Source organism: Cryphonectria parasitica (genome assembly GCF_011745365.1).
Source record: "Cryphonectria parasitica EP155 unplaced genomic scaffold M406scaffold_1, whole genome shotgun sequence".
In the NCBI taxonomy this organism is placed as follows: domain Eukaryota; kingdom Fungi; phylum Ascomycota; class Sordariomycetes; order Diaporthales; family Cryphonectriaceae; genus Cryphonectria; species Cryphonectria parasitica.
The window spans coordinates 6540857-6567697 of NW_024468909.1; the positions used below are offsets into that span (position 1 = coordinate 6540857).

At 53.1% G+C, this 26841-nt stretch overlaps 6 protein-coding genes across 6 annotated transcripts; 4 read left to right on the forward strand and 2 right to left on the reverse strand.

Annotated features, from left to right (window-relative positions):
* Positions 1 to 545: 545 nt before the first annotated feature.
* M406DRAFT_244573 (Metallo-dependent phosphatase) lies at positions 546 to 1790 on the reverse strand (the record flags this gene model as incomplete). Its single annotated transcript, XM_040916266.1, has 3 exons — positions 546 to 1192; positions 1247 to 1577; positions 1644 to 1790. 3 exons carry the CDS (start codon positions 1788 to 1790, stop codon positions 546 to 548), a joined length of 1125 nt encoding a protein of 374 aa, XP_040782160.1.
* Positions 1791 to 2556: 766 nt separating this feature from the next.
* Positions 2557 to 3776, forward strand: M406DRAFT_320672 (NAD(P)-binding protein). Its single transcript, XM_040919419.1, has 2 exons — positions 2557 to 3215; positions 3313 to 3776. The coding sequence occupies exons 1-2, from the start codon at positions 3021 to 3023 to the stop codon at positions 3646 to 3648; spliced, it is 531 nt and encodes a 176-aa protein (XP_040782161.1). The 5' UTR covers positions 2557 to 3020; the 3' UTR covers positions 3649 to 3776.
* A 1623-nt stretch (positions 3777 to 5399) lies between these two features.
* On the forward strand, positions 5400 to 6980 carry M406DRAFT_246615 (uncharacterized protein; the record flags this gene model as incomplete). The annotated part of the gene is made up of 2 exons (XM_040916414.1): positions 5400 to 6175; positions 6272 to 6980. 2 exons carry the CDS (start codon positions 5400 to 5402, stop codon positions 6978 to 6980), a joined length of 1485 nt encoding a protein of 494 aa, XP_040782162.1.
* Positions 6981 to 9150: 2170 nt separating this feature from the next.
* M406DRAFT_67522 (uncharacterized protein) lies at positions 9151 to 10854 on the forward strand (the record flags this gene model as incomplete). Its single annotated transcript, XM_040925072.1, has 1 exon — positions 9151 to 10854. The coding sequence occupies one exon, from the start codon at positions 9151 to 9153 to the stop codon at positions 10852 to 10854; it is 1704 nt and encodes a 567-aa protein (XP_040782163.1).
* Positions 10855 to 13104: 2250 nt separating this feature from the next.
* Positions 13105 to 14811, forward strand: M406DRAFT_246191 (DNA primase, large subunit; the record flags this gene model as incomplete). The annotated part of the gene is made up of 4 exons (XM_040916396.1): positions 13105 to 13291; positions 13359 to 13900; positions 13964 to 14574; positions 14640 to 14811. The coding sequence occupies 4 exons, from the start codon at positions 13105 to 13107 to the stop codon at positions 14809 to 14811; spliced, it is 1512 nt and encodes a 503-aa protein (XP_040782164.1).
* Positions 14812 to 23007: 8196 nt separating this feature from the next.
* On the reverse strand, positions 23008 to 23730 carry M406DRAFT_320674 (uncharacterized protein). The gene has a single exon (XM_040919420.1). It carries the CDS (start codon positions 23565 to 23567, stop codon positions 23310 to 23312), a length of 258 nt encoding a protein of 85 aa, XP_040782165.1. The 5' UTR covers positions 23568 to 23730; the 3' UTR covers positions 23008 to 23309.
* Positions 23731 to 26841: the final 3111 nt, after the last annotated feature.

Consider the following 26841-nt stretch of genomic DNA (forward strand, 5'->3'; position numbering starts at 1 on the left):
TTAATATTGTTGGTGGAACTGTCTCCACCCTAAGTTGCTCCCTTGCATTCTGTGATGAGCTCGATTCCGAATGCGTCTGGTTTCTTACTGTCGAAGCCAGTATCGTCGTCGTCGCGATCGGAGTTGTATGCTCTTCCAGGAACGCCCTCGATGAGTTTACATGTACTTACAACTCTCGGGGCATAATTTCAACACTTCTCAACCTGGGCAGTACGCACTCATTAAATGAACCCTATTATCACCATTAATTACAATACTCAGTATAGACAAATCGTGCTTGAATCCCAGTATTTTTCTGCTACATTAGCATTTATTTATTAGAACAGGGCTGACTTTGGTCTGAGTTCGGTATTGCATGGTATGCACTGCTTAGGTGGAGAGGTGTTGAAATAATACCCTGAGAGTTGTACTGTAGGAGGCTGGGAAGAATGAGAGGCTGCGAACATCTGAGAATAGTCACCACTGTTACGGAACTCGGTCATCTCTGCTGTTCATCGACTTCTTGTCAGTTCTTTTTCTGCCATTTTCTTCCTTTCTCGCTCTTCTCAATCTTGCATCACGGGCAGGTCCAAATCCACGACAATCGGCTTGTTGAACCTCTTTCCCCCCTCATGAGGCCAATTGGTCGCAGCGATCGCACAGTTGATCACACATGTTTCTTTCCTACCCAAACGGCAGCACAGGGCATTCCTGTCGCATCTCACAGACACCTCGGGATTCCCACCGATGCCGCGCGTGCCAAATCCAGGCAGCGTAGTCACAGAGCCATCCACAAGATGCTTGCAGAAGCCGTCCTGTGGGTGCCTCTCTGCTGGCGCCCCACGCCTCAGCGGGGAGCCGTCGTTGTCGAGTGGTCGCTTCCAGCCGCCCCGAGCGGTCAGGTCGACCAGCGACAGCTTCTTGCTGCCATGTAGCAGTGCAGCTCCTGGATCCTCCCATCTGTCGGACCCTAGCTCAGCGTACGGGGCTGCGGAGGTACCGAGGACATCCCAGCGGACACGCTGGACGCCACGTCCCTCGTGCACGTGTCCACAGACGGCGAGCTTGGGCCGAACCCGCCACAGGGCACGCCGGAGGTCCTCGCAGCCCATCGCTCGCCGTCTGGAAGTGGACTCGTCGCAATGGCCCCACGGTGGAGTGTGCGTAATGACGAGGTCGGTGTCGAGTGGGATGGCGGACCAGAGATCATCTCCTGCTGCAGGGCCAGCAGGCCCTGGAGCTGCCGTCTCCGCACCTGGGCTCCCACCTGCAGCCTGCTCTGCACATGTCGTCTTGTCGTAGCCAAATGCCCACATGCCGCTGCGAGGGCTGTAAGGGGACCCGAAGACGCTGAAGGAGACCGGCAGGGCGGGTGACCTGGTGAGCTGAACCGTGGCCGAGCTGTGGTTCAGGTATGTGATGGATGGGGATGATCTCAACAAATCCAGACACTCATCTGGAGACTGTGGGGTCTGTTTGTGAAAATAGGAGCCATGTTCATTGTAGAACTGCTTGTCGAGCGTAACATCGTGATTTCCCGCGACCACGATTTTGGCCTCGAAGTCCGCCCGCTCCAGCCATTTGACGGTCTTGGAGAGCTGTTGCCCTGTCAGCCACTGTCGGGAACGTTGAGGTCTGCAGAGAGGACATCATCCCTTCCGCACCTCTGACAAGCTGCCCTGATTCGTCAGGTCGCCAGCGTGAATTAGGACGTCGCCCCTCGGCAGCTTGGGCGTCTGATTATGCGTGTCTGAGACGCAGACGAATCTGGTCCTCCTGTATCGCTGCGTCCTTGAAGGCCCGTCATACATCTTAGTTGTCATGCTTCTTATGTTCACCGCCTCAAGCCGCAGGTGTCCAGGGAACACTGCATGAAAATGAAGATCTAGGAGGTGATCAAGGTTCCTGCGAAAACTGACTAGGACCGCTATGTGTTATAGGGTCGACAGAGGTCCGTTTAGGGGTCTGTAGTAAAAAGAGATACTGTGATAGTGTCGACTTGTTGCTGTGATGCTCATGAAATCAGACCATAGTTCATAATTACTAGCATCTGGGCTGTTCCTTCTCGACAATATTTTATTCAGATTCTAGTGGATATGACTCAACTTAGGCAGCGCTTCAGGCACTGCATCCAGCACGGTAGTCTGTAGAATTGAGATGCATTAGCTCCTATGTGGAAGATCAATGCAATAATCACTACATTGCTGAGTTTCCCGACACTTTTTTTTCTTCTCTAGAATACTGCGTTGTGAGTTCCATCGCATCCGATGCACGTTCTCTGGCTGTCTGTTGTGTTGACTGCAGTGGATTTGGTGGGGCGAGTTTCAGGGAATGCGTCCCTGGCAAAGATGTGCAACAGCCCTGGGAAAATACACCAGCACTAGCACAGGCGCCCCTAGCTGGTACGGTTCAGGTGCTTGCCAGAGCGGCCAAATGAACAAGGCTGCATGCTCGCCAGTCTAACCCACTTCGCATCCGTGATGTTGGGTTGCATAGGCACTCATGACACTCTTCTGGTACGATTATAAAGAATTCATATCAAACATACAAGTCCTCTCATCGTATTTGTCATATGACATCGGTGATAAGAACATAACGCATAACCATGTCCTTGACTGTTCTGAGTCTGTTATGGAGCGGACATAAATCGTCATGGGTCGAAGATATTGTTTCGCCTCGACAGGCGCTCTGTAACAAATCGAGACGAACAACTATTCATACAAATCAGAGCATATCATGCCTCGCGTCTTCCTAGTAACGGGCACTTCGAGCGGCTTCGGCTACGAGCTGGTCCAAAGGATCATCGCTGAGGGCGACATCGCCGTGGCCACAGCACGAGACTCCTCGAGGCTCACGTTCGACAACACCTCCCCTAAGAACTTTCTGGCTGTCGACCTTGACGTCACCAAACCCGCCTCCATAGACTACGCCTTCAACAGGGCGCTGTCCAGTTCGGCCGCATCGACGTGGTCGTCAATAACGCAGGCTACGGCCTGAGCGGGCCCTTTGAAACCCTCACGGACAGGCAGATCCGCACGCAGATGGATGTGAATTTCTTTGGCCTCCTCGACGTGACGCGCAAGGCCCTCGAAGTGATGCGCGACAAGAACAGCCCTCCCGGCGGGCTGATCCGGCAGGTTGCCTCCATCGGCGGCCACAAGGGCACGCCGACCATTTCCATCTACTGCGCATCCAAGTGGGCCGTCGAGGGCTTCACGGAGTCGCTATCCCGCGAGGTATGTACCTTGCAATGATACCACACATCCTAGAAACAAGCGTGACCCTGAAGGCGGGCAGACCGTCGTACTTACACATAGGGACTACCTTTCACAGCTCAAACCGGAGTGGAACATCCACGTGCAACTTGTCGAGCCAGGCGCTTTCCGCACCGACGCCACCGGTCGCAGCATGGTCTTCGGCGAGGTCGAGAACAAAGCCTATGACCACTTGGACGCCAGGAAGACCGCTGCGGGACGGCACGGCGCGGAGCCAGGGGACACCGCCAAGGGCGCGACCGCCATGTACGAGCTGGCGACTATGAACGAGCCACCGTTGCGTTGTGTCATTGGTAGAGACGCGTATAAGGCGATGGAGATGAAGCTGGAGATGTACGCAGAGAATATCAAGAGGTTCGAGGAGCTGAGTACCAGCACGGACGTGGATGAATAGCCATATAAAGTGAGGCGATTGCAGCAGTTTGCTACCTTTTGGCGGAGAAACATGCACCTCGGATTCCTCCCATGGTCGCCCCTGTAGATAGTGGAGGCTATAGGCAGTATGAATACAACTTTCTCCACACACAGTCTCAATTCACACACGGTTCACACACGGTAACGATTTAGTAAAATCAACCCGCCCCCCACCGGCGCTATACCTGTTGAGCTACAGCAGGCTACAGGGGAAGTTGGCGCTATAAGCCACTGTGGAAAAGCTGGTAGCAAAAGCAAGCACTGGAAGGACTGATCAGTGCCACTGGTAGTGGGTGTGAAAAGATGAAATAGTTCCTTAGGGACTAACTAAAGCTACTGTAAAGACAGGGGAGTAAGGGCCTGTATATAAGTTGCAGTGCAACTTATAGAAGATCTTGGCACTGGCTAGCTGGCAACAGCTAGAAGATTCGATGGCGAATCGCCGAGTGCTCGGAGGCTAACCCACAGGGCCAATCATTGGCCAGAACGATTACAGTGGGTTGTGCCACTGTAATATATCCAGTACAAAGAACCACAGTGGGTTGTACCACTGTAAATAGCCAGGGGCATATGCCCAGGGCACCACAAAGTTCAACAATACCTAAAGTAAACAGCCATCTAAGTGCACAGCCATTTTTCATACTGTACTAGATATCAAATTACCTGTACTCATCAGCTGCCTAAATCAGCTCTTGAGGAGCTATTTGCTGCTAGCAATTGCACCAGAGCCAGCTCTGGTGTAATGAGCACTGCAGTAATCCGAGGATTCCAAAGTACACAAAGGGTTTATGCTAACAAGAGCGATGTCGAATACCAATCCTTGAATACGGAAATGTAACTGGGGAGTCCGTGCAAGTGTTCACTGCCTTTGGGGCTATCAGAGTAAGAGGTAATCTGATACTTAGATTGACGACTGAAGAGCTATGTACAATGATCTATCCAGTGGTAACGAACGTGTCCTTATATATCCAGCTCTTCATCGTGGCTCACCTGGATCGATATCGAGCCCATCGATCCAGGGGGTGTGGCTTCAACTGGATCGATGTCGAGCCCATCGAGCTACCCTCCATCGTAACCCTAACCCTTGCTTACGTAATCCTGGTTGGTTGTCCGACGTTGGGTCATGACACCTGGTTCCTTGTTGGCGGGGCCTGTTTCGTGACTTGCATGTTGAATGGGTCATAACATAGCAGTATATTATAAATACAGATTATATACTTATATAATTTATGTAAACACATGCAGTATGCTTGTATTGAAGCTGCATATATATATGTATGCAGAGATATTATAAGTATACTGTATATTCTTATCAAATATATGTGCGTACATACAGTGCGCTTGTATCAAGGCTGCATGTACAATTTACAAGATCTCTGTTATAGCTTATAGTGTGGGCACTGTGCGGTATGTTCTGCCAAATACGGCTAGAGCGGTGGGGGGCGGGTTGATTCCTCCAAGAGGCGGAGTCGCCATTGCTACATGAACACAACGCACACAAGCCCCTCAACATCACGAACGACCTCGCTGCCCTACAACCGCTCTTAATTACCTGACAGCAGCCGTCAGCTGTCAATATGATTCAGTAGATCGAATCACTTGTTTCTCTTCCTTTTTATTCCTCTTAAATCATACAATCGGACCAACCGGGGGCGGACAACGCGATCAGTAGTAGCCATGTCTACAGCCGTTACCGAGGCGGAGGAGGCGATGGAGGACGTTCTTCAAGTGATGGGCTGGGAATGCCTGCCCTTCGAGCTGCACCGCAAGATCCTACAGATCCTAATCCATGACGAGCTCGAGTCAAAACTTGTGGCCGAGTACGCCGTTGTTTGCAGGTCATGGCAGGCACAAGTCGAGGAGATCAACTTTCAGAAGCTGGCAGTCAACCAGGATGACCTCACCTTGCTGGAGCAGATCGTCACCGGGCCCCGACAGACATATCTCAGGCATATACGGCTCAATGTTGAGCTGCCCAAGTACACCAACTCGCTACGCTACGTTCCAGAGAACGAGCATGAGCAGGAGACCAATAATTTCAGGTTCACCGTGGCGCTGTTCGAGACGTTTGAGCTGCTGGCACTCTGGGACACGCCCGACTTCTGGGCCGCCAGGAATGGTCGTGGCCTGGATCTCGAGCTATGTGCCTATTCACCTTCTGACAAAAAACACCGCCTGGGTGAGCGGAGTGTGGATGCGGACGGCAACTCGAGATTCCTTGACTCCCTGTTGGATTTTCATCTCTTGGCTCTTGAAGAACCGGACGGACCTCACGGCCTGCCGCTGGTCAACGTTGTAACGGGTCTCTTCGTCCTCCGCCGTAGTTACCGTAACATTTCAGCAGCGGCACTCACGCCTGTCATACGGTCTCTTCCCAACCTCCAGGAACTCCGCCTTGAATCCTGGATGCAAATTGAAAGCCGGATGCAAGAAGACGTTGACAGTGGTTTGTACCCTCGCCCCCCTCTCCCCCGGGCGGCGCACGCGCTCCTCAAGAGGACGTTACTGTGATCAGACACCAGGCTTACGTGATGTCTCCTCTCAAACACAGAGCTCGCCACCCAGGTACCGTTCTGGGAATTAAACCGTCTGAAGCGCTTCAGTCTCTTTGAGCATTTTGGCGCCTGGGCCGCCATGATCACTCCTGGCGTCAACAGGACACGCCATTCATATCCGTACGTCTCTCAACAAATACGGCAGTTCAGCACCGAAGTCGAAGAGATGAGCTGCTCCTTTATAGTGGACGCAGTGGTGTTCTTCGAGCAATTTTCTCGAGCCGGTCGAAACTTGCAGCTGCCCAGCCTGCGTCTGAAACCTCCTTACTGGCCGAACCTCCGCTGGCTCACCCTGACCTGTTACGGTTTTTGCCATGCGACCGATCCCGACAGGATCAATGACGTCCTCTTCTCTGCGGCGAAGGGCGCAAAAAACATGCCCAAGCTGTTGCACATGGAGATTTACAACGTGAACCAGCACTGCGCCGCCGTGTTTCGGTATCTGGTCATCAAGAACACGGCCCTCATCAGCTGGACCAGCACCTTCGACTTCAAATTGGACGGGACGGTCAAGACCCTGTGGAAGCAAGTGGGTCACCAATCCACGCGCAAGGAACCGATCGTGTTCGGCGAGGTGAGGATGGCCAATTACGGGACCATCAGGCAGGAGGGCTTCATACACTCGGAGCTGGCAACGAGGGAATTGGTGCTGCATCGAGAATCAAGCACAGATTTGATGGAGGGTCGGCCTTTTCCCGATTCGGTGCTGCCATTGCAGAATCTGCCGCCGATCGTGCTTCCCTCAACGGAGACTTGAATGTCTTGTTGCTATTGTTGTGGTGCAAGAACAGGTGGACAGCGAGCTGAGACAGTAACACTCAATGCAGGGACAAGACTACACAATAGGTGATGAGTAGTCAGTCTTAACAGTCCTGCAGGCTGATAAAGTTGATGCTATTGTGTGCATGCACCGATTCTGTGGCGCATTGGGCTCTTATTAATATATTTATGCTTATCATGAACACGCTATATATCCTTTGCGCTGCCAAGTTTGTATGTGCTCTCTCACTCTGTCACACATACTCGTTGTCTCTCACCAAGAATATTTCGTAGGTGGCAGGATGTGCACAGGCCCTCAATGCTGTTGCCCCCCCTGAATTTCTGGGGAGTTTCCAGGATGTAACGCTGAGGTTTTTGCGCTCAGGGTCACGAGCCAAGATGGTTCTGTCGGTGCAAATTAAGAGGAGATCCAAGCTTGATGCAGTAGGGTAAGTGTGGCCTGAAAAGGTTTGGCAAGGGTTTTTGTTGGTGGTCTTTTTTTATGTTCCATTTTCCTTCCTTCCTACCCTCGCCCTCTGCCTACTTTGGGTGTCCCGGTTTTCCTGAAGCTGTCATCGAGGCGATCATGGGTAAGGTAATGATCAAGACATCCAAGTTTCTCGATAATAGTACTACTGTATGAGTAGGGATAAAAGACAGTCAGTGAGCAGTGCAGCAAGGCCTAGGTGGGCGGGCCATTGGCGGGGGCCATTTGTTGGCGGTACACCTGGACCTTAAGCGAGAAATAAGCCCCACTGAAGTCTCCCGCCAGAGTTGGGGTCTCCAGCAGCCAACAGCCCCCTATGCCCGACCCCTATTGGACAAGTTGGGAAACTGTAACGCCCGCACTTAAGTGCTACCCCATGTGCCCCAGTATCTTAGTGGCTCCAGGCTTGAACGATAATAACCCATGCTCGCGCGCTGTCTGCCTGCTGTTGGGTGCTGGAGATCTAACCGAACAGGCTGTCATGGGAAGGGCCCCTCGCATTCTCCTTTTCAAAATTGCTTCTAGAAAGAAATTATACCACACACCTGCACCGAACTTGTTCTAGAGCGGGAGTATAGCCCTGAGCCCTCCCCCTCTTCTCCCCCCTCTCTCTGTTTCTCTTCAGCTCTGCGCTGTGCGACGCTGGATCTGAGACAATCACCAAGGCCATTGAACCGAACTGGTCCATACACTCACTCTCTTCTTTGATTTTCTTTCAGCCATCTCTCGTCTCCGTCTCTCTCGTCGTCGTAGGAGGTTGAAGCAGTGAGGAGCCCTCCCACCGGCTCCCCCCACTCCCCCTTCTCTCAGGGCGGACCCCGTAAACCCTGGTCCAGCAAAAGCACAGCAGCCCTCTCTGGGTACGTTTTATTAGCACGGTTATACCTGGTTCCCCTGTGATTCACCATATCAAATTTATGCAAGCTTGCGCTCTTCCGTCACTTCTCATCTCCCGTTTGTATTGGGCTTCCGGCGCCCAATTTTTCTCTTTTTGATTCTTTATCTCTCTTTCTCCCCTTCTCCTCCTATCCTCACAGACAAAATCAGTCAAACCTAGGCTCGGGCCCTTGATGCCGCCTCCGGTTCAACGACGGGAAGATCCAGCTGCCTCACAATCTCCTCACCTCCTCGTCCTCCTCGTAGTAGCTGGTTCTGAACGGATGGGCTCTGAGGGCCACCGGTGGGGACTTGCATGGGATTAATTGGATCATACAGGGCCAGCAATAATATCGGCACTACCGACAGGACACCCGCCTTACCGCTCTCAGCCAACGGCCGCCGTTGCGCTGTGAACACGCCCATCTTTGTCGAGGAGAAGCGAGGCCGAGGCGACACACAATACGAGACAGAGAGAAGAGAAACGAGACATCATATTGCCCTTTACCACGCTGGCCCCATCCGACGCTCGTGTGAGTGAGTGAGGGCCCCCACCACCAGAGACTTCTCCCGGCTGCTCTGGGCTGCACAGCACAGCAATCAATTGCATTCTATATGCAGAGCAGAGCAAGCCACCTGGCGGGATAGCACCGGGGAAACGAGAGATTACCAGCTGCTACCACCATTCACAATTGTCTCAGCAAGCCACGAGGAAAACGGGAACCGACGATCACCGCATCCGAGTCTGCGTGCAGCCAACCTGTCGGCGCACAGCACGAGGGGGCAAACGACAGCAGCCAAGATCATGGCTGCCATGTCCACCGCCCAGACGGCCACCACCCTCACTCCGCCCAGCAGTTCCCACGGCGATGCGAATGGATTTCGATGGGATTTCGCCACAGATCCAGCTGGTAGACCTGATGTGAGTTTTCCTCTTGGTCTAGGCCAACTGCATGAGCATGACGACGGCTCGACAAGCTTGAAAAGGGGAAAGGCTAACGTGTGCGTCCGTGTCCAATTTCTGCAGGAACGACACTACGAAGAGAAGGCATCGCTCAAGGGCACCGGGCCAAATGGAAATACCAGGCCAACTCTTGCCGCGCAGAATGGCAACTCGGCCTCCTTCGGCTCGGCCATGTCAGTTAAGACAGCAAATGGCGAGGAGGCGGTGAACAGGCAGTTCTCACACGCGCACAGCAACGAGGACACCCCCGACACCATGGCCGACGGCCCGATGGACTATGACGATGACGACGACGACCGCTACGTGAGGACCGCCGATGGATATGTATACTCGAGCAAGCGGCCCAACAACGGTATGGAGTGGTCCGACGAGGACTCGAAGTGGATCCACCGGGACAAGCTCGTCAAGATCGAGAACGAGGAGCTCCAGGCTGCCGGCATCATCCTTCCCCCACCGCGGTCCAGAAGTAAAGGGCCAAGGAGGGACAGGAGCCAGAGTAGCCACAGGAAGATGGGCAACGATGGCACCACGAGAAGTAGGAAGAATTCGTCGCACGTGTTTGAGTCGGGCATGAACGAGGAGAGCGGCGATGGCGATGCACCATCCAGGCCGATGACTGGCTCGAGGATACCCGTGCCGAAGAAGAGCCCAGCGTTTGCACACTCGAGGGAGAATAGCGTTGAGGAACATGACAAGGACAAGCGGCCCGATGGCACCACTAGCACGCGGTCGAGGTCGAACAGTACCACCCTCAAGGGCTTGGAGCCCTCGCCGACGTTCAAGTCTACCCCGCCCAAAAAAGCAGCCACTGAGCCGCCAACCAAGAAGACGACACCAGCCGGTGGGGCTCGGAAGCCGTCCGGTCCATCGAAGAGCATCCCGCCCGAGGCACGCGGCAGGCCGAAGCCGAAAGGCAAGAATGGAGCCAACGGTAGCAACGGGCGGCCAAACACCAGGTCCGGCGAGCGTGAATTATCCGTCAGCTCGTCAGGCCCCAAGCAGATGGAAGGCGAGCCGCCATGGATGGTCTCGGCGTACAAGCCCGATCCCCGGCTGCCACCAGATCAGCAATTGCTACCCACCGTGGCAAAGAGACTGGCGCAGGAGAAGTGGGAGCAGGAAGGCAAGTTTGGGAACGTCTACGACAAGGACTTCAGACCTCTCACAGATGAGGGCTTCCTCGCACCCCCGCTTGCATCCTCATCGCCTGCGATACAGCCGACTTCGTCCACCGATAACATCGTCGAGCAACAAGTTGAAAAGCCGGACGAGTGGCCGCTGCGATCAGCCGATGCCCCCAAGAGCCCTGCGTCTATCGGAAGGTCAAGCACGTACTCGACCATGCCCAGGATTCAGGACAAGCCGCCATCACATAGCCCGCTGGCGAGTCCAAGGGAACCGCAGCAGCCTCTGCCTTCACAGCCGACACAACAGCCTGCGCCGTCGAAGCCAACGCAGATCACTAGGGTGCCGGACGTGGAGAAGGCCGAGGAAGGGACCGAGGCAGAGAAGAAGGGAGGCTGTGGATGCTGCATCGTGATGTGATTAAAAAAAACACATGGCATCATGATGCTTTCGCAATGGATACTTCTCAGGCTCTCTTCTCCATGCTTACCGACCCCGCGCATTCAAACTTCATCGAGCAGCTGGTCGACTCTGCTTTACTGGCTCCGCGCGTCCTCAACCCGACGCCATTGCAACTTAATACACCCGACAACAACAGACACCCACACCGTGACAAAAGAAATTATCCGATTTCATTAGTTTGAGAAGAACAAGGCTGCTTAGCTGATGACGATATCACGACTCATTCCTTATTTGTCCGACTACAAACCCCCAACTACAAACCGCCAACAAGACGTACTTTCATTTGTCGCCGCCTCTAATTCATCAAAAGGAGACTACCTTATCGAGCCAAGCCAAAGCGTGTCTTAAGTCGGAATGCTCTGCTGCTTCCGCATTTTTTTCCCTTTGTTTATTCGTCTTCTGCGTCGGAGTTACAGGTGCTTTGAGAGCGGGATAGCATGCTTGTTTGGTTTGCTCTACATTTTACACCACATTTTTTCCCCGCCTTCCATCGACAATCGTCACACTACAATATATTTCACTGGCCCTCTTACCTGAAGGCCCAACCCCCGTCATACCCCTCCTGAAGAAGGATGAACAAAACCTGTGTGGCTCGGCCCGTCGAAGCAACCGAAGCCGCCGTTCGAATCAGGAGGGTCATCCACACTGCAGACACAGAGGTAGCAATACGAGAACCACATGGCACGCCAGGTCGAGCAAACGGGGGGAAGAGGGGAGGAAGGGGGCGTGTGTGGACAGAGAGAGGATCGGAATTGAGTTCTGATACCCGTTGAGTATTTATCATCGTTGGTGGAAAAAGACGCGTCGAAGAGACAGAATGGAATTACCACATATTTCGACAATCGTTAAATTGGAGGTTTAGAGGTTGGGTCAAGTCGGGAATCGGGAGCTTGACTGGGAGAGATTGTTGATTTATAGCCTTAAGCACAAGGTCAGAGAAGAAACACCCTTTTTTTACCCGATACGTTTCACATGTTATTCCGTCCCTCGTGACTATTGCGTGTTCGATGTGAGCTGGGGCTGCTGCCGGGTTGATCGAGCAGCGGCGTGAACTGATCTTGGCTGGCGAAAGTCCCACCTAGCTATTCATATTGCTGTCTGCTTTTCAAGAGTTCATTGCCTATCTTTACTTTCAAGACACGATTTCTTTCTGAAGTGTCTGCGTACACCATGATTTCAAGATCTGCTTTGGGGGACGACACACTGTGGCAGCTCGAAAAAATGTCGATATGGCGGCTGGCTGGAGCACCAGCTCCTAGGCGTGGTCGATCTCGTAGTGACTTTTTGAGGATGCAAGTGTGCGCGTGGTTTTCCATTGAGGAGATAGTGTGGTGTATATAGGCTTCGAAGTGCAAAATCAGACGCCTGCCTGGCCCCTGCCACGGACACAACAGAAAGCATTGACGCAATGGGCCAACATCACCTACGTATTGTGGTTATGGACTGTATAGCATCGGCTAAGGTCTCTGGAAGGTGGGCATTGTGACACCATTAGAAATACCGTGAAGGCCGAACTGCTTGGCATGTTAGGCAGTGAGCAATTATGTATGAGTAGCGGGTCAGACTTGGGACATAGACGCCCGTCGCCGCGGTGCCTCTTATACGTCTATCACAACTTTTGGGCGTGTAAATCATGTTTTTGAACTTCAGCTAGCAGATGTTCTTCTGGACATGCTGATATTCGCAAGTAAGCCGTCATACGTTGGATATTTGGTGGTGTTGCGGTGCTTGTGCTGGTGTTTCTGGTAGAGCAGGCCAGGCCCGTGGTGACAACTTGGTCTACTAGTGAGCGGTCGGTCCATCTTCAGTGGTTTCCAAGGAGATTTATTTAGCTGAAGATAGGCACTCCACGTCGTTGCACCTACGTTCCCACATGGAGAACTCATCCAATGTTCATCTATTCTTAGTCCTACCTCAACAACCAGAGCAACAGTCTGCAGAGATGAGCTGGGAAGGTTGGCAGATAAATGGTTGATATAAAGATTAGCGCAGGTGACGTCCTATCTGCAGTGTTGCTGCTGACGTTATCGGATAGCATCCCCACTTTACGTGAATGGCTTATATCTGATTGGTTGATCAAACTAAATGGGCGACCAGACGCGTCCTGTCGCGTCTCCCAACTCCGGAAACGAGACTTCTGTTCCTCTCTCTTTTCTTGTGTACCACACACGACGCAACATCACAAGAAACCAATGCCAGAGTGACAGGATGTTCAGACAAGACTACAACCGCATCGACGCAAAACGGCGCCATGTCGACCACCGCAAGAAACAGTTTGCCGAGGCAGTGTACAAAGAAACGCAATACTCCCACAGGCTCAATTTCTACGCGACGCCTCCGACCGCAGACATCACCCTCGAGCAATTTGAGCAATGGGCCATAGACCGGTTGAGGGGTATATGAACACCCAGACAGTTCTCTGGGTGCCTGAAATTTACTGACTCCTTAAACACTTTGCATAGTTCTCGCCGAGCTCGAAGCATGTTCCTTCCGCAACAAATCTCTTGACGAGACCGCTACCCATATGAAGCCGTTGCTGGAGAAATACCTCCGCCTAGATCACAACAGCTCGAAACTGCCGCAGCTGCCTGCGCAAAGGCAGAAAGATCACTACAGCCACTTCATCTTACGCCTTGCTTTCGCATCCACGGAGGACCTGCGACGACGATTCACGCGCGTCGAGACGATGTTGTTTCGGCTGCGTCTTGCCGCAGAAGACGCGAAAGAACGCAACAAGTTCGTCGAGAGCCTAAACCTGGACTGGGAGATGGTCTCAGAGGACGAGAAGAGGGAGCTAGCGAGTCAATTGGCAGCCGCCAGCAACTATGGACGCAAGGGCCCGCCCGAGGACGAGACGTGGTGCAAGGTCGACTGGGAGCGAGTGCCAGATCTGGTCGAGGGCAGAAGGGTGTTCCTCAAGGCTGGGCAGGCCTATGTGCCTTCCAAGGAGCAGTCCAGCATGGTCCTGGCCGAGTTCACTTCCAGGCTAGAGAGAGCCCTCGAGGTCAGCATGCATGACGGGTACACATTGGCTGGCTATGCCGCTAACATAGAGATTTTCCCACAGCTCACTGCACGCGCGCTCCCACGACTCGACGAAGACGACCGCCTAACTCCAATCCTCGATCACTTGTCCAAGAACTTCATCACCCCCGATGCCTCCTACCAGAGCGGCTCCGGCGACTTACCCTCCGGCGCCGAGATAACGGCACGCAATATCGACAACCTGTCACAGCATTTCCCCGCGTGTATGTCGCATCTGCACCGCTCGCTGCGGCGCGATGCCCATCTCAAACACTACGGCCGTTTGCAATATACGCTCTTCTTGAAAGGCATCGGCCTCAATCTGGAGGAGTGTCTCATATTCTGGCGGCAGTCGTTCCACAAGATCACGGATGATCAGTTCAACAAGGATTACCGGTACAACGTGCGGCACGCATACGGCGATGTCGGTGGTGACTCTAATAGGCGTGGCGGTGGCTACAGTCCATTCAGCTGTCAAAAAATTCTGACGGAGCACCCTCCAGGCCCAGGCGAGGCCCACGGATGTCCCTACCGGCATTTCAACCTGGAGAACTTGACGGCGCTGATGCAATCTATGGGCGTCAACGACAGAGGGGTGCTACAGGGCGTGAAGGAGGACAAGGACAAGCAGAAATTCCACATGGCTTGTAATCGGTAAGCCCAGCAGGACTGAGTGCTACAGTGAAGTGGGACCGTATGAGACTGACATTTCAACCCAGTGTATTCGAGTATCTACATAAGGCTGAGATCAAGAAAGCCAAGGATGAGAGCATCATGAGCGCGACGCAGCTTGAAACAATTGTCCACCCGAACGAGTACTTTAAACGAAGCTACCTGCTGAAGAATATGGGCAAGGATAGCAGCGGCGAGAATGTTAAGATGGAAGGCTGATATTTCCATTGGGAGGAAATGTTTTTTTGTTTTGTTTTTTTTATTTATTTCCTGTCGTGAGCAGCATGGTGTGCGTGCATACTTTGATCTGCGGAGTTCTAGGCCTGTAGTCCCCTTTATTGTTCTTCTTGATATGACGGTAATGAGAGCTCCAGCGGTTGAGCAATTGCACTCAACCCATGTTTCTGGCCTGAAGCTGTGCCCTTTGGACAGGTGTTTGAGAAGTTAATGCATGGTCTGTGTCCTGAACAGAGGCGAACGGTGTCGAGACGGACAACGAAACGGTGGTGTTAGCGGTGAGACGGAAGGGTCAAGACCCTGGTGGCCCCCGTCGACGACTTCGATCTGGTCTGGCTGCATACCATCTCGAGTGAATGTCTGGCATAGCAAGGAGCGGGTTGTTGTCCCATATGGAGACCCACATATAAGTATGGAACTATCGGACTATCGAGGCTTGACCAGTACTTGTCAGGCCAGGGCTGGGGGGCCTGGGCCTAGATGTCGTGGAGAAAGACGAGTATACGGGTTACTGGTATTGCGACACAAGGCTCGGAACCTGGATGCCGTACATCAGTTTCCTCTCCACCCCTCACGGGATCGTCGGTCTCGCTACAATGCAGAGTGTCATGATTTCCCCCCAAAATTAAAAACAGTCAGCTGCAGGACCAGAGTGGCTGTGGGAACAACTGTCCATACGTCCAGTCGAGCCGCCCGGAAGAAGCGGCCTTTCCATACACAACATCAGCAGATCGGCTGTGCATGTGCCGCGCCAGAAGTAGGAGGAGACAAAAAAAGAAAAGGAGACCCTGCGATCTCTTGCTTTTTTGGGGTTGTCTCGACACTATCATCACGCGCCCAGCCACGTAGGCCGCCACGAAAGCGAGAGCAACTATAGTCTACATGCTGTACATGACACCATATATGCAACAAACAGGGCATACACAGTAAGAGAACTTTCCAAGTCGCAGCCGGGGGGGGGGGGTTGGCGGCGGGGTAGATTTTGGCTTTACCATAATACCAGGCGCATAATAACGGTGAGTCCACCAGGGGTCCATGGACTGTTCCAGCCTCGAGAGCAAAATTCGGTTGACTATCTCTGGAGAGGGGAAATGATGGAATGGCCCAGATTCCGGGCCAAGGCAGAGAGAGAAGGACAGAGAGAGATTGAAATGAAAGCTGGGAATGCCCTCACATTTGCGGAGAGCCTTGTTCACAGACCATTGTCCCCCATGTCATGGTCGGTCCAGCTGGTCGGGACCAAGCCGATTTCGGGTTGAATTCGAGACGATCAAAGGGTCTAGGCCCTCGGCGACAGTTTTCCGAATCGTGGCGATCACCGTATAAGTTTCCGATCTCGACGACGCTCTGATCTCATTTGGGGAACAAGGCCTTTTCTGGGCATGTATGAAGTTATTCCCAACTCTGTTCCTTCCCTGGGCCTGTCCAGATTTCTCATGCACCCCCCCTCACTCCTCCTCCTCCGCTACTATGACGAGCCCTTCTCCACCATCACGAAATTTGACGGTACCGCGTAGACCGCCTCCTCTTTGCCTTCCTCCAGACTCGTCCATCCAACCCCCATTCCTCGTCCTCCTTCTTCCTTCTCAAGCCTCACCTTGCTCACCGTGCTTTCCCCCCCCCCCCCCCCCCCAAATCCAAGAAAGGATGCTGAAAACAAAAATATGTTACAGGGCCCGTGCTGCTAGCCGCCTACGATATACGCGTCCAGGGACGTCATAGTAAGACCCTGCGTCACTAGTTGCACCAGCTCGGCCGTCATGAAAAAAAAAAATCCTGCAGGACCCTGATGGGTGGTCCCTTAAGATGGCGGTGGGGGGCCCTGACCAGTAAATCATCCGTGACGAGCTTCCCAGAGGAATAGGTTGAATGACCGGCACAAGGCTCGGAGAACCTCGGCGCAAGGAAGGCTTCTTGTCTTGGGCATGTTTTCTTCACCCACTTTGCAGCCAGCTATTGTGTGGCTGCGTCACCGTGATGGTGTGTGTGTGTGTGTGTGTGTGTAGTGAGATAAGTGAGAAGAGGGACGCAGCAGCTTGCTACCCAAGGGGTTGCAACTGCAGCACACAGACATCAATATTACTATCTATATCCAGAAGCTGCTGATTAGGTGCATTGATCAGACATGATAACCACCTAAGATGAATCTGATCGTCATTCCCGCCCTCATAAAATCACAGCATTTCGCGCAGCATGCACACACACATACATGACAAAATGAGCTCCCATCTCTCGTCTTCCGCCCTCTGACCCGTCCAAAAAGAGAGGTCAGTGTGGAAATGGGGGTGTGGGGGTGGGTTGAAACGATGATGCCAGGGAGCTCGTATGCCACGACACACTACCCTGCTGCACGATGAGGTCAGATCTAGGGCTGGGGTCGTCCAGGCGCGGCAGGCTACTACAGTCTGGAGAAAAAGAGAAGAGAGAGGGGAAGGGGGCCGAATTGACTGGCTACCGTTTGCCCTATGATGTGCCGGAGCTATGCAGGCCAGTAGCACCCCCTTTGGAGGCGGGGGGGGGGAGGGGGTTGGGTGGAAGCGTCATCAAAGAAAGAAAAAGAGAAATCCTATGGACGACGTGATGGACACATCACAGAACGAGGCCGAAGATCTTCGCGAAAAGAGAAGTGATGATACTCAGGTCGACGTGGTTCAAGTGCCCTCGTGATGCGTGCTTCTGAAGCCAAGGTCTTATGGATCGGTTGCTGATCTTGCCTGTTTTCTTGGACCCTGGGGGGGGGGGTTTATTTTATTTTGTTATTATTATTATTTTCCTCTCCTTCTCTTTATTTCTATGGCTGAGCGAGGACTTGGTTTGGGTTGGGTGGGCCTTTACGGGTGTCAGGCCGGGGGGTTAGTGGTGGTCAGCAAGAGACCGTCGCCTGGGAATAGCATCTCGGTCTTTGTACTACTACGTGACTAGTGTGCGCGTGGTTGGTGGTATTGCGTTCTGCAGGCCGTCTGTCACCACAAAAGCGGCCGTGCCTTTTTCTTTTCCTTTTATCTCTTCTCTGTGCTCGGAGAGGGTTTGAGTAAAAAGTGGCATATGAGTGCCAAGGTTACAATACCATTCTTGTGACTCGTAATTGAGACCTGTTTGGCCCTCAATGCTGCTGGCGCTTTTGTGTGTGTGCTAGTCTTTTGTGTCTCTTGACGTAGAGACGAGACAATAAGGTCCTCCTTTCCGTTTCCTTCTAACCCCAAGAGAGTCCAAGATGATGGTTCACGATGATGTCGTTGTGCATTAGCAAAGTAAGTACCATAGTACGGATTCCGTCCGAACGGTACACAAGTACTCTGGTACATGAAGCAACCCTCTCGAGTCAGAGTCAAGAGTACAAGTTATGATCCATGGAGCCAGATGCAATATGCAAATATGCCGCTGAACTGTACAGGCAGTGCATATTCCTCTGATATTCGATCCAATCCATTCTTCGCTGCGCCCCCCAGTTTCCAAGTCTCCAGTCTCGCATGCGCAACAGAAGCAAAGGACGCTCGGCGCGTGCCCGCTGTCAAAACGGGGGAGGGGGGGGGTGGAATAATGGGGCCCCTGTACCCTATTCTTGCTGTCCCCCCTGTCAGCATGGTACCCTGATTCGTCCGGCTCCAACTGCCAGCAGAGCAAGACAAAAAGGACAAAAGAGAAGAAAGAAGAAGAAAAAGAGGCAAGTGGAGAAGAGAAAAGAGAGGCTGGAACTGTCCAGCCAGAGAAATCGAACGAGTTTCGCATATGCAACTTGTTCCGCCTAACCCATCGTAGGAAAAAAAGACGCACCCGCACCGTGGTGCTGGCATGCCATCTTGAGGTGGGACCCTTGCTACTGTTCCCTCTCTCCATCATGCCCCCTTCTCGCTTGTTTTGCCGGATGCTCAGGTCGCCGAGCGAGTCTTGCTGTGCGACTTCTTGCAGTTCTGCAAAGCTCCCCAGCTCGCCCAGGCTGAGTAGCAGAGCTGCTGCACTGTACCGCTGCTAATACTACTAGGTGCCTGGTAAGGGGGGTCGTAGCAAGGGGTGAGAGAGGAAAGAGAGAGCGCGCGGGCGGCGGGCGCGACATGAGTGGTTGTGGTCGTGCTTTTCCCCCCCTCCCCCAGCAGGTGCGATTCGCTTCTGCAAGCCTGGTAAGCTGAGAGAGAGGCGCCCCTCTCCTCCTCCTCTTTGATGCACCATGCCCGGCCGCCCGACGCATCTCTCTCTTCCCATCCTTACAGCCAACCGTTTCAATAGGGCGAAAGAAAGAAGAGCTATTCAATAAATAGCTGGGGGACCCGGCGGCGGCTGCTGCTGCTGCTGCTGCTGCTGGGGGAAGGGGAGGGGGGTGATTAGTTGTTCAGGTGATGCAAGTGTTCAAAAGAGGGAAAAGAAAGGCGACGCGCCAGCCCTTGAATGGGGAGATTGGCGCCTTGCTGCCACGTCTTCGTTTTCGCCTTCAACAAGTGTTGAGCTTGTACTCGTCCTCCTCTTTCTCCTCCCCCTCCTGCTGCAGAATCGCCCAGGGGCCAAGGTCTATCTGGCCCCCCCCCCCTTCTCGCGACTGCCTGACTGACTGGGAGCTGCGCGACCTTCTGATCTCTGGCGGTGGAGTGCCCTTCTCCGTTTTCTCATCGCATTGTACTATCCAAGTAAGGGCTCTCGTGCTGAGGCGGGCCAGCGCGTCCAGGGTTCCACATGGGGCATCGACCATGGATGAGGGTATGTATCATGGTACAAAGCAGGTTACCCGAAAGTCTTGGAGTATATGCAACGGTCCTCCAGCCTGTCCGTCCCAAGACGTCCAAGAGGTCTAGACCACCAAAGACCCCGTTCCCCCAGAAAGAAACCAAGGAGAAATTGTTGGCGGCGGCGACTTACAGACCTTGGTCGTAGTTCACTACGTAGTCCTATAATGCAGCCCTGCTAAGGGGGGAGGAGGGAGGACTATGACGCCCCCTCAGGGTCGTTCGTCTCGGGAGGGCCAAGGTTTGAGGTGTCCTCAAGTCATCTATCTAGCTTTAGTTGACTGACTAGTCGGAGATTTAATTGTTTTAATGCAGATATACTATAGTAGTCACTATGTTATGTCTCTTATATTCATGTCCCTTTTACTTTTTAACTTTTCCCCCTTCCCCTGGCCAGAAATCCCCACATCACGACCCTTATGGGCGCTAAAAGTTTTGAAGGGGGTTCGTTCATCAGAGCCCACATTGGAAGGCAGGGGGGGGGGGGGAATGATAGAAGAGAAGCCCGAGAACAAGTGCAAAGAGCCAGCACCCCAGAGAGGGGACCCCCCACAGCCTGCCCCAGAGGAAGGGAGGGCTGCTCAGCTCAGCCCAACCCAACCAAGTAAAAAAAAGATTGAGGTTTGCTGATCGCTACCTGACCCAGCCACGGATCTTCACCGTTCGATCCGCATTCGTTTTCGTTCCGCCCAACGTGGTAAAGAAGAAAGAGAAGAAAAAAAATAGAAGAACAAATGGAACCACGGCGGCAACAGTAGTAGCACAGCCCAGCTTCAGGCACAGGCTGGCAGGGTAGGGGTTGGCGGGAGCTTGATATTTCGCGGAAAAGGGCGCGTCGCGAATCCCCGTATTTTTCTTTCTTTTTTTTCTTCTGTCTATGGATGCATCAATGGGCATTGTGGGGGGGGGGGGGGAGAAGGAATCGGGCTACCTCCCGATCTCCTCAAACCCTTCACACCGTTTCCATGTCAATCCTCGCTTAAGTTCATTAGGTATCATTGCAGAGCTGCCTGATCGACAAAGCTCCTGTCAGGAGCCTTGCCCTGTTCTGGTGAATCGATTGATGGCTTGATTGGGTGCGCGAGTAGATAGGGCTTTGGGTGTAAATCATGGGGGAGAGGAAGGATAGTTAGTGGGTGGGAGACAACAATGGTCAAATGGGCTTCGGAAGATCGACGAGTGGCGACACCAAACACCGTCGAACACAGCCTTTTGAGCGTCCCCAAAAGTCACACGCCAAGCGTCAGCTCTCTTTCGGGAAGTTTTTGCTGTGGGGGAAATACCAGCTAGTGGTGGCTTTTTTGCCCAGCGTCGCACGGATCTTCCCTACCCACTACACCACATGCCGAAACAATACCATATAAAAAAAGATTATGAACGACGTGGCTGTGCGACGGGAGGACCGGACACAGCGGGAACAGAAAAAAAAAAAGTATGTGTTGCGTGGTTTTCTTTGAAACAATCACCACCGGTCAGGCAATTTTGGAAAATCCCCCTCCCCCCCTGAACAACCAAAGTCTCTTTTCTCGATACCGAATCGTGCCAACAACCGGTCTGGCCGAGACCGAGCACTATAGTATGAACTCCTCGTACGTTGGGTGCACCTTTTGTGGGTGACTGTCACCGTTGCGAGGGTGCGGGGGGGGGGGGGAAGGGTGGCATGTAACATGGCATAAACCTAATACAAACAAAAGCAGAACCACGGGATGCCCCATGTCCCATGTCCCACGCCCAATAGAACCCAGCCCAACCTTGGAAGAAAAAAATTAGCGAGAAGAGAAAAAAGAAGAAAAGCCACACTAGTCGGGCGAGGCTGGGGTGTCAATTCCGTGATGCCCAACGCATCACTGCAGCGAAGAAGATGAAGAAATGACGGCGCACACCGAGGGAGCGAGCTTCGCGCCGCGAACAAACTGTGAGTAGGGACTAACGCGGGAAAATAGAGAGATTGAGTTCCCGAGTCACCCGCAGGCCCTATAGCTGCTGCGGTCATGTAACAATCACCTAGCCTCGACCGCCGGAGTGGTCGGGATGTCTCTTCTCTCAAATCATAATCGTATCATGCAGGGTAGTGTGTATGCATTTTTTACAACATGCAACGGGTGGGGAAGAAGAAAAACAAGAAGATCAGAAGGACCAACTGTTGTAGATTTGTTCACGTGTGGGGGATGTAGTGTAATCAATGCATCAATTTTGGTAGCCTGATCTGAGAAGACTTCTTGATTTTGTTGAAATGCTAGTTTTTCTGTATCCGTATATGCTATGTAGAAAAAGTAGATTTCGTGAACACAAGTTCCAACCTCCTCCTCCCTGCCAAAGTCCATGCGCAAAGAATGCTCGCTGTCATACATGTAAATACGCAAGAATTGAAATCTGAGCCACCTCATCAAGAGTATGTACAACTCGGGGGGGGGGGGGTATTCGCTGCGATAGAAAACAACATCATGATCTCGTAGGAAAAACGAAGCGCTATGATAATTTCCCAGTCCATGCAAAGAAAAAAAAGTAGATATCCTGCCCCGCAAGATGTGCGCCCAGAATATACAACAAAGAGAACGTGAAGCCAAACCTGGCTGGATTGGGGTGTATGTGTACAGGAGAGCGGACGCGGAAAGGACGTCAGTGGCTGTACGCCACGCCAAAGAGGCCATGATAAATAGGTTGATGCGGGAGCCAAGCCCCATCAGGTACTTTTGTAGGGTTCCCCTCATTTCTCATCATCAAGATGGTCGTTGACGAGATGGGCTGTCGGCAAGCAGATGATAGGCGTGAATGGTCATTTGGTCCATCGTCAATGAAAGTGTCGACGTAGGGCTGCTCGCGTGTTTCATCATCGTAGATCGTGGGGTATCCGACTCAGTCTGTATAGTGACTGACAAGTTGTGGAGAAATGGGAGATTAGGATGCCGGGAGTTTGTGGTTGCTGAATTTTGTTGTCTCCTTCGTCTTCAGTTCTTTTTTCTTTCTTGTTTCCCAAGTCAAGCGATGCCGACTTGCCCGTGAACAGGTCCTCTGACGCAATTGGCTGAAGTCTGTTGCAAGATAGCCATTGGGCAAGAGACCGAACTGGCTGCGGCACCCGCTAGGTCCGCTTTTCTTCTTCCCCCTCCCACAAAACGCTGATTGCGCGGCCTCTCCGAACTCCACTAGCCTGGATGTACTGCACAAGCGCCGACAAACACAAAATTATGTGTCTCGAGGCCGCCTCACCCGGATGGTTGTTGATAGACAAGATTGGAGAGTTGTGTATCTGCCAAGCCTTGCGTTTCTCGAGTGGTCCGCGGTCCTGTATGGGGTAGTACCCCCTTGGTCGAGTCCGCGATCGTCGTTTCTCCTCATAAGTATGTCCCCACTTTATCTACCCCCAAGCAGCGTCTTCTCCATTCCCGAGAGATCTTGCAGCTATATCGTGGATGATCCTGCCGATCAACCCAGAGTCTGGAACAGAGACGAAGGTACTGCCATCTCGTCTTATTTGTTCAATCCTCTCATCACCCTATCCGAAGTGAAGGGCGAGCTCCTTCGCGGCTGTTGTTGAGTCGGCGACAGAGCAATCAGCCCACAAGACTGGGAGTGTGCAACTGGTAGAGCTGATGGGTTGCCATGGGTATGTGCGTATGTGTGTGTCTGTCTCTGTGAGAGAGAGGGTGCGAGTTAATTGAGGTCCCGTGGTGGCTTTGCTTCGTGGTCGAGGAGCAATTGGGACAGCTGGTGCATGCATTGTCGTTGCCGTGTTGCCCAGATCCCCTTCCTCCATGTCTTCATTCATCGGTAGCCGGTCGCTCTCGCACACTTGTCACAGTAGAAGATGCCAGTGCCGACGGGGATCATGCCATACATGCTAGGGGAGTCGGTCGAGGTCATCTCCACCTCACGGGCACACCTCATACACCGGATGATCTCGATGCTGACAACAGGGCGGTCCATACTGACGCGTACAGAGCTGGAAGAGAAGTCTGAGTCTGAGGAAGAGCAGGAGGAGGAGCTGCTGAAGGACTTCTTTGGTGGTCTTGTGGAGCCCATTATAACGGTTGTGTGGTGTTTGTATCGTAGTGCAGGTCCCGAGGCCTGGTGGTCTCTTGACTTGTGGTGTCTGGTGGAGGAGACGCAGCCCGATCCGAGGTGTTTGGTTGGAGGTTGGACACAAAGGTTTGTGGATGTTTCGTTGGTGGTGTGTGCTGGTAAGAGGAGACTTTATTTTGAAACTCTGGTCTTGAGAGGATTCAAGTAGTTGCTCGGTAGGTTGAGTGTTTTGTGCTTTATAGGTCAGGCGAGAGGGAGAGCAGGTGGAAGAACCAGCGTGTAGGAAGGGGGGCCTTGGAGGGGTCTTATGGATCGAGAGTTTTGGTGTACATCCCAGATATCAGAATGAGGACATGAGGGATCGGCATTTGAGTGACCAGAACGGGGGGGCGGGCCCAGGAAGACCCAGCTGCGAAACGGTACGTACCTGCCACAGTACGTACCGCAGTACTGCAGTACCTTCGCTCTTCTGATCCCTCCCCCCCTGTCCACATCCAGAACGGCCCCTCTTGGCAAACCCTGGGCGGATCGAAGGTACGTACCCGAGTACGTACTGTGGAACCAGCCAGCAAAAGGGGGCTATGAAGGTGGGGATGCCAAGGGTCTGCATGTGCTGCGTGACTGTAGGAGAGATCGCTGTATAACATACTCTGGCCCCCTTTCTATGCGTTATACCATACTATGCATGTAAACGACAGGAAACGGAGAAGAGTCGCCGTTCGTGACGCCGGAATACAATCCAACGAAGTCGCAGTAGCGAGGGCAGGGGCATTTACATCAGACGACTCCAACGTTGCTGCTATTTCCGATTCACGCTCTCCCAACGTGGCTGCGCTTTTTCCTGCTGCGGGGCTGCGACTGCTGTTTGTTGTGCTTATGGCTGCTGCTGCTATTCTCGCCTGCTGCCTAAGTAGCTACGTGAGAATCATGCACTGTTACAACTCCGCCATAGCAAGTGCCCGTCTGCATGCATGCGTGCGTGCGTGCGTGGGTCACCTTCCCACCACAGTACAGCAGATGAACCCCCGGGTCAATGGGAGCTCTGTGGTCGGTCCAGACGCGAAAAGCCAACTGGGTCTATATCCCGTGGACATCCACAGAACCCTTTATTCTTCCTTTTGTTTCTTTTTTTCTGGGTCCCACGGGAGAAGTATCCTATGGTAGAGGGGGGAGTATTGGGTGCCCGATTGTTAAGGATGATGCTTGCTCGCCGGCTCACTGCAATCATCCGGGGAGCATCAGGAGCGTGGCATCGATATTGAAACAAAGATGGGCCGCCGGAGATGGGCATTGTTGCAGAGAAAATGTCATGCGTCCGCGTTACCATGACAGAGGAACCACAAGTTTCACCATTCCCCGACTTTTCCGCGTGGACGAGTTCGTGCGTGAGTTGTTTTCTTCTATGGTTGTCATCCCGGCACGAAATTCCACCACACTCAGCGCGACCCCAGAAGGTTTGCGTAAGATGAAGCCACGCCGGATGTGTCGGGGGACAGACCATCTATTGTCTCGCCAAGAAAAATTCAGACATGCACAGCAGCTTCCTCCCCGCGTTGCTGGGTGAGAAATGCCCTTGGCTGTGTGGCTGGTATGGGCGGCAGGTAAGGTGTCTGCGCTTGTTTTGTTTGGGTCGAAGCGGGCGTTGCGTGTCTTGTCTACTACTGCACTGCAATCCCCGTGCGGACCGGGAGTACAATATGCAGTAATGCAGCACTCACCCAGACAGCTAGGCCAGACTGACCCCACCCTCCCTGTTGCTGAAGATTGGGAGGCAAAACGTCGTCTTTTTGTTCTCGACCTCCCCCCCCCCCGCCTCTTTCCCCTCGAGATTACGGGCCCCTCCAGCCGGGCAGCGACCGTTTTGCGCGCCGAGAGGCCCGTTCACGAGCCGCGCGGGCGGTAACGGGACGTCCGGCGCAAGAAACAGAACTCTAAACCCCCTTCCCAAGGCAGGAGAAAGGAGAATTTCACGCTCCGAGGCCAGCGGCTGGTCATTGCGCAGAGGTTCTAGATGACCTGACAGTCGCGTGCAAACCTCTCCACCTCCTACTCCCTCCCTGTTGTGAAGTTGGAGGGCAGCATGCACTGGAGCTATGAAACGGTGGGGAAACTGGAGAAAACAGGGACGGGGGGAGGGTGGGCAGGCGAGTCCAGACTTTCTGATCCGCACCCAAATCTCAGATCCTCGGGTCCCCTGTTGTAGGCCGAGCGGGAGCACTTGAAGCGCCTACGGAATGACAAACCCTGCCGGCCAAAACCCGCCAACAGAGCCGGCTTGCCTGAAAGGTGGCACGGTTGGAAACCTGCAAACGGTTTGGCACTACTGCTGCTACTTGTGCATAGCGTTATGGGCCACCGTCGCGGCCTTGTTGCCCAGCAAAATCCTGCTCAGCTGCACAAATTGCGTATGCATGTACGTGGGCTAGACAGGTCCTATCTTGTGCCGCAGTGTGACAGTAGTGTCAGTAGCATCAGCAGCAGGGCGCAGATGTATCTGCAGCAGACTGATTGGCGGGCGATAGCTCATAATTTGCACTATGGTAAGCGTGTGTGTGCTGGGGGTGACAATGATTATGTTTTTAGGTGAGGTCTATCACGCACGAGGGACTAGACCTCGCTATGAGAATGTACTCCATCAGCACAGGTTTTCGCGGTGGAATGCTGCTGCTGCCTATGAGGGAGGAAGGGAGAATGTGTGGTGGTATAGTGACTTACGGTCAATTCACATTTCCAGTTAGATAGAGTTTCGAAGACGCATCATCGAAGATTTAGAGCTCCCTTTTCTCATCGTTTGATGACTCTGGGGAAAATAAACCAATGAATGCCACGTACGATTGCGTCGCTCGATTGTTGATGCTAGATCGGCAGGTTCATGGTCATCTCGGCATGATTGGCATGTCTGCACTGCGATCTCGATGTAAGGGAGGGGTGGGATGGACCCGATATCTTGCTATTTCGCATTTCCCTTGGGATCTCAAATGATCTGACAGTCTGCACTCGCCACATTGTTCTGCCGCGATCGAGCGTCGGCCACACTATCCAATGAGATCGGCGTTGCGGCGCGTCGGTTGTGTCGGCATGGGAATCAACAAGGTAAGGCTTCTGGGGCAGAGAGATTTAGGGGGATCGGGGGTTACATAAGTCCAGTCGTGCCGTGCAGATCCTACAGTACATACCACGTCGATCATCAGAGACCGAAGCATGCATATGCTGCTGCTTGTGTGCCCCTCGGTGAATGAGCTGGCAGCAGACAGGTTGTAATATGATCATGTCT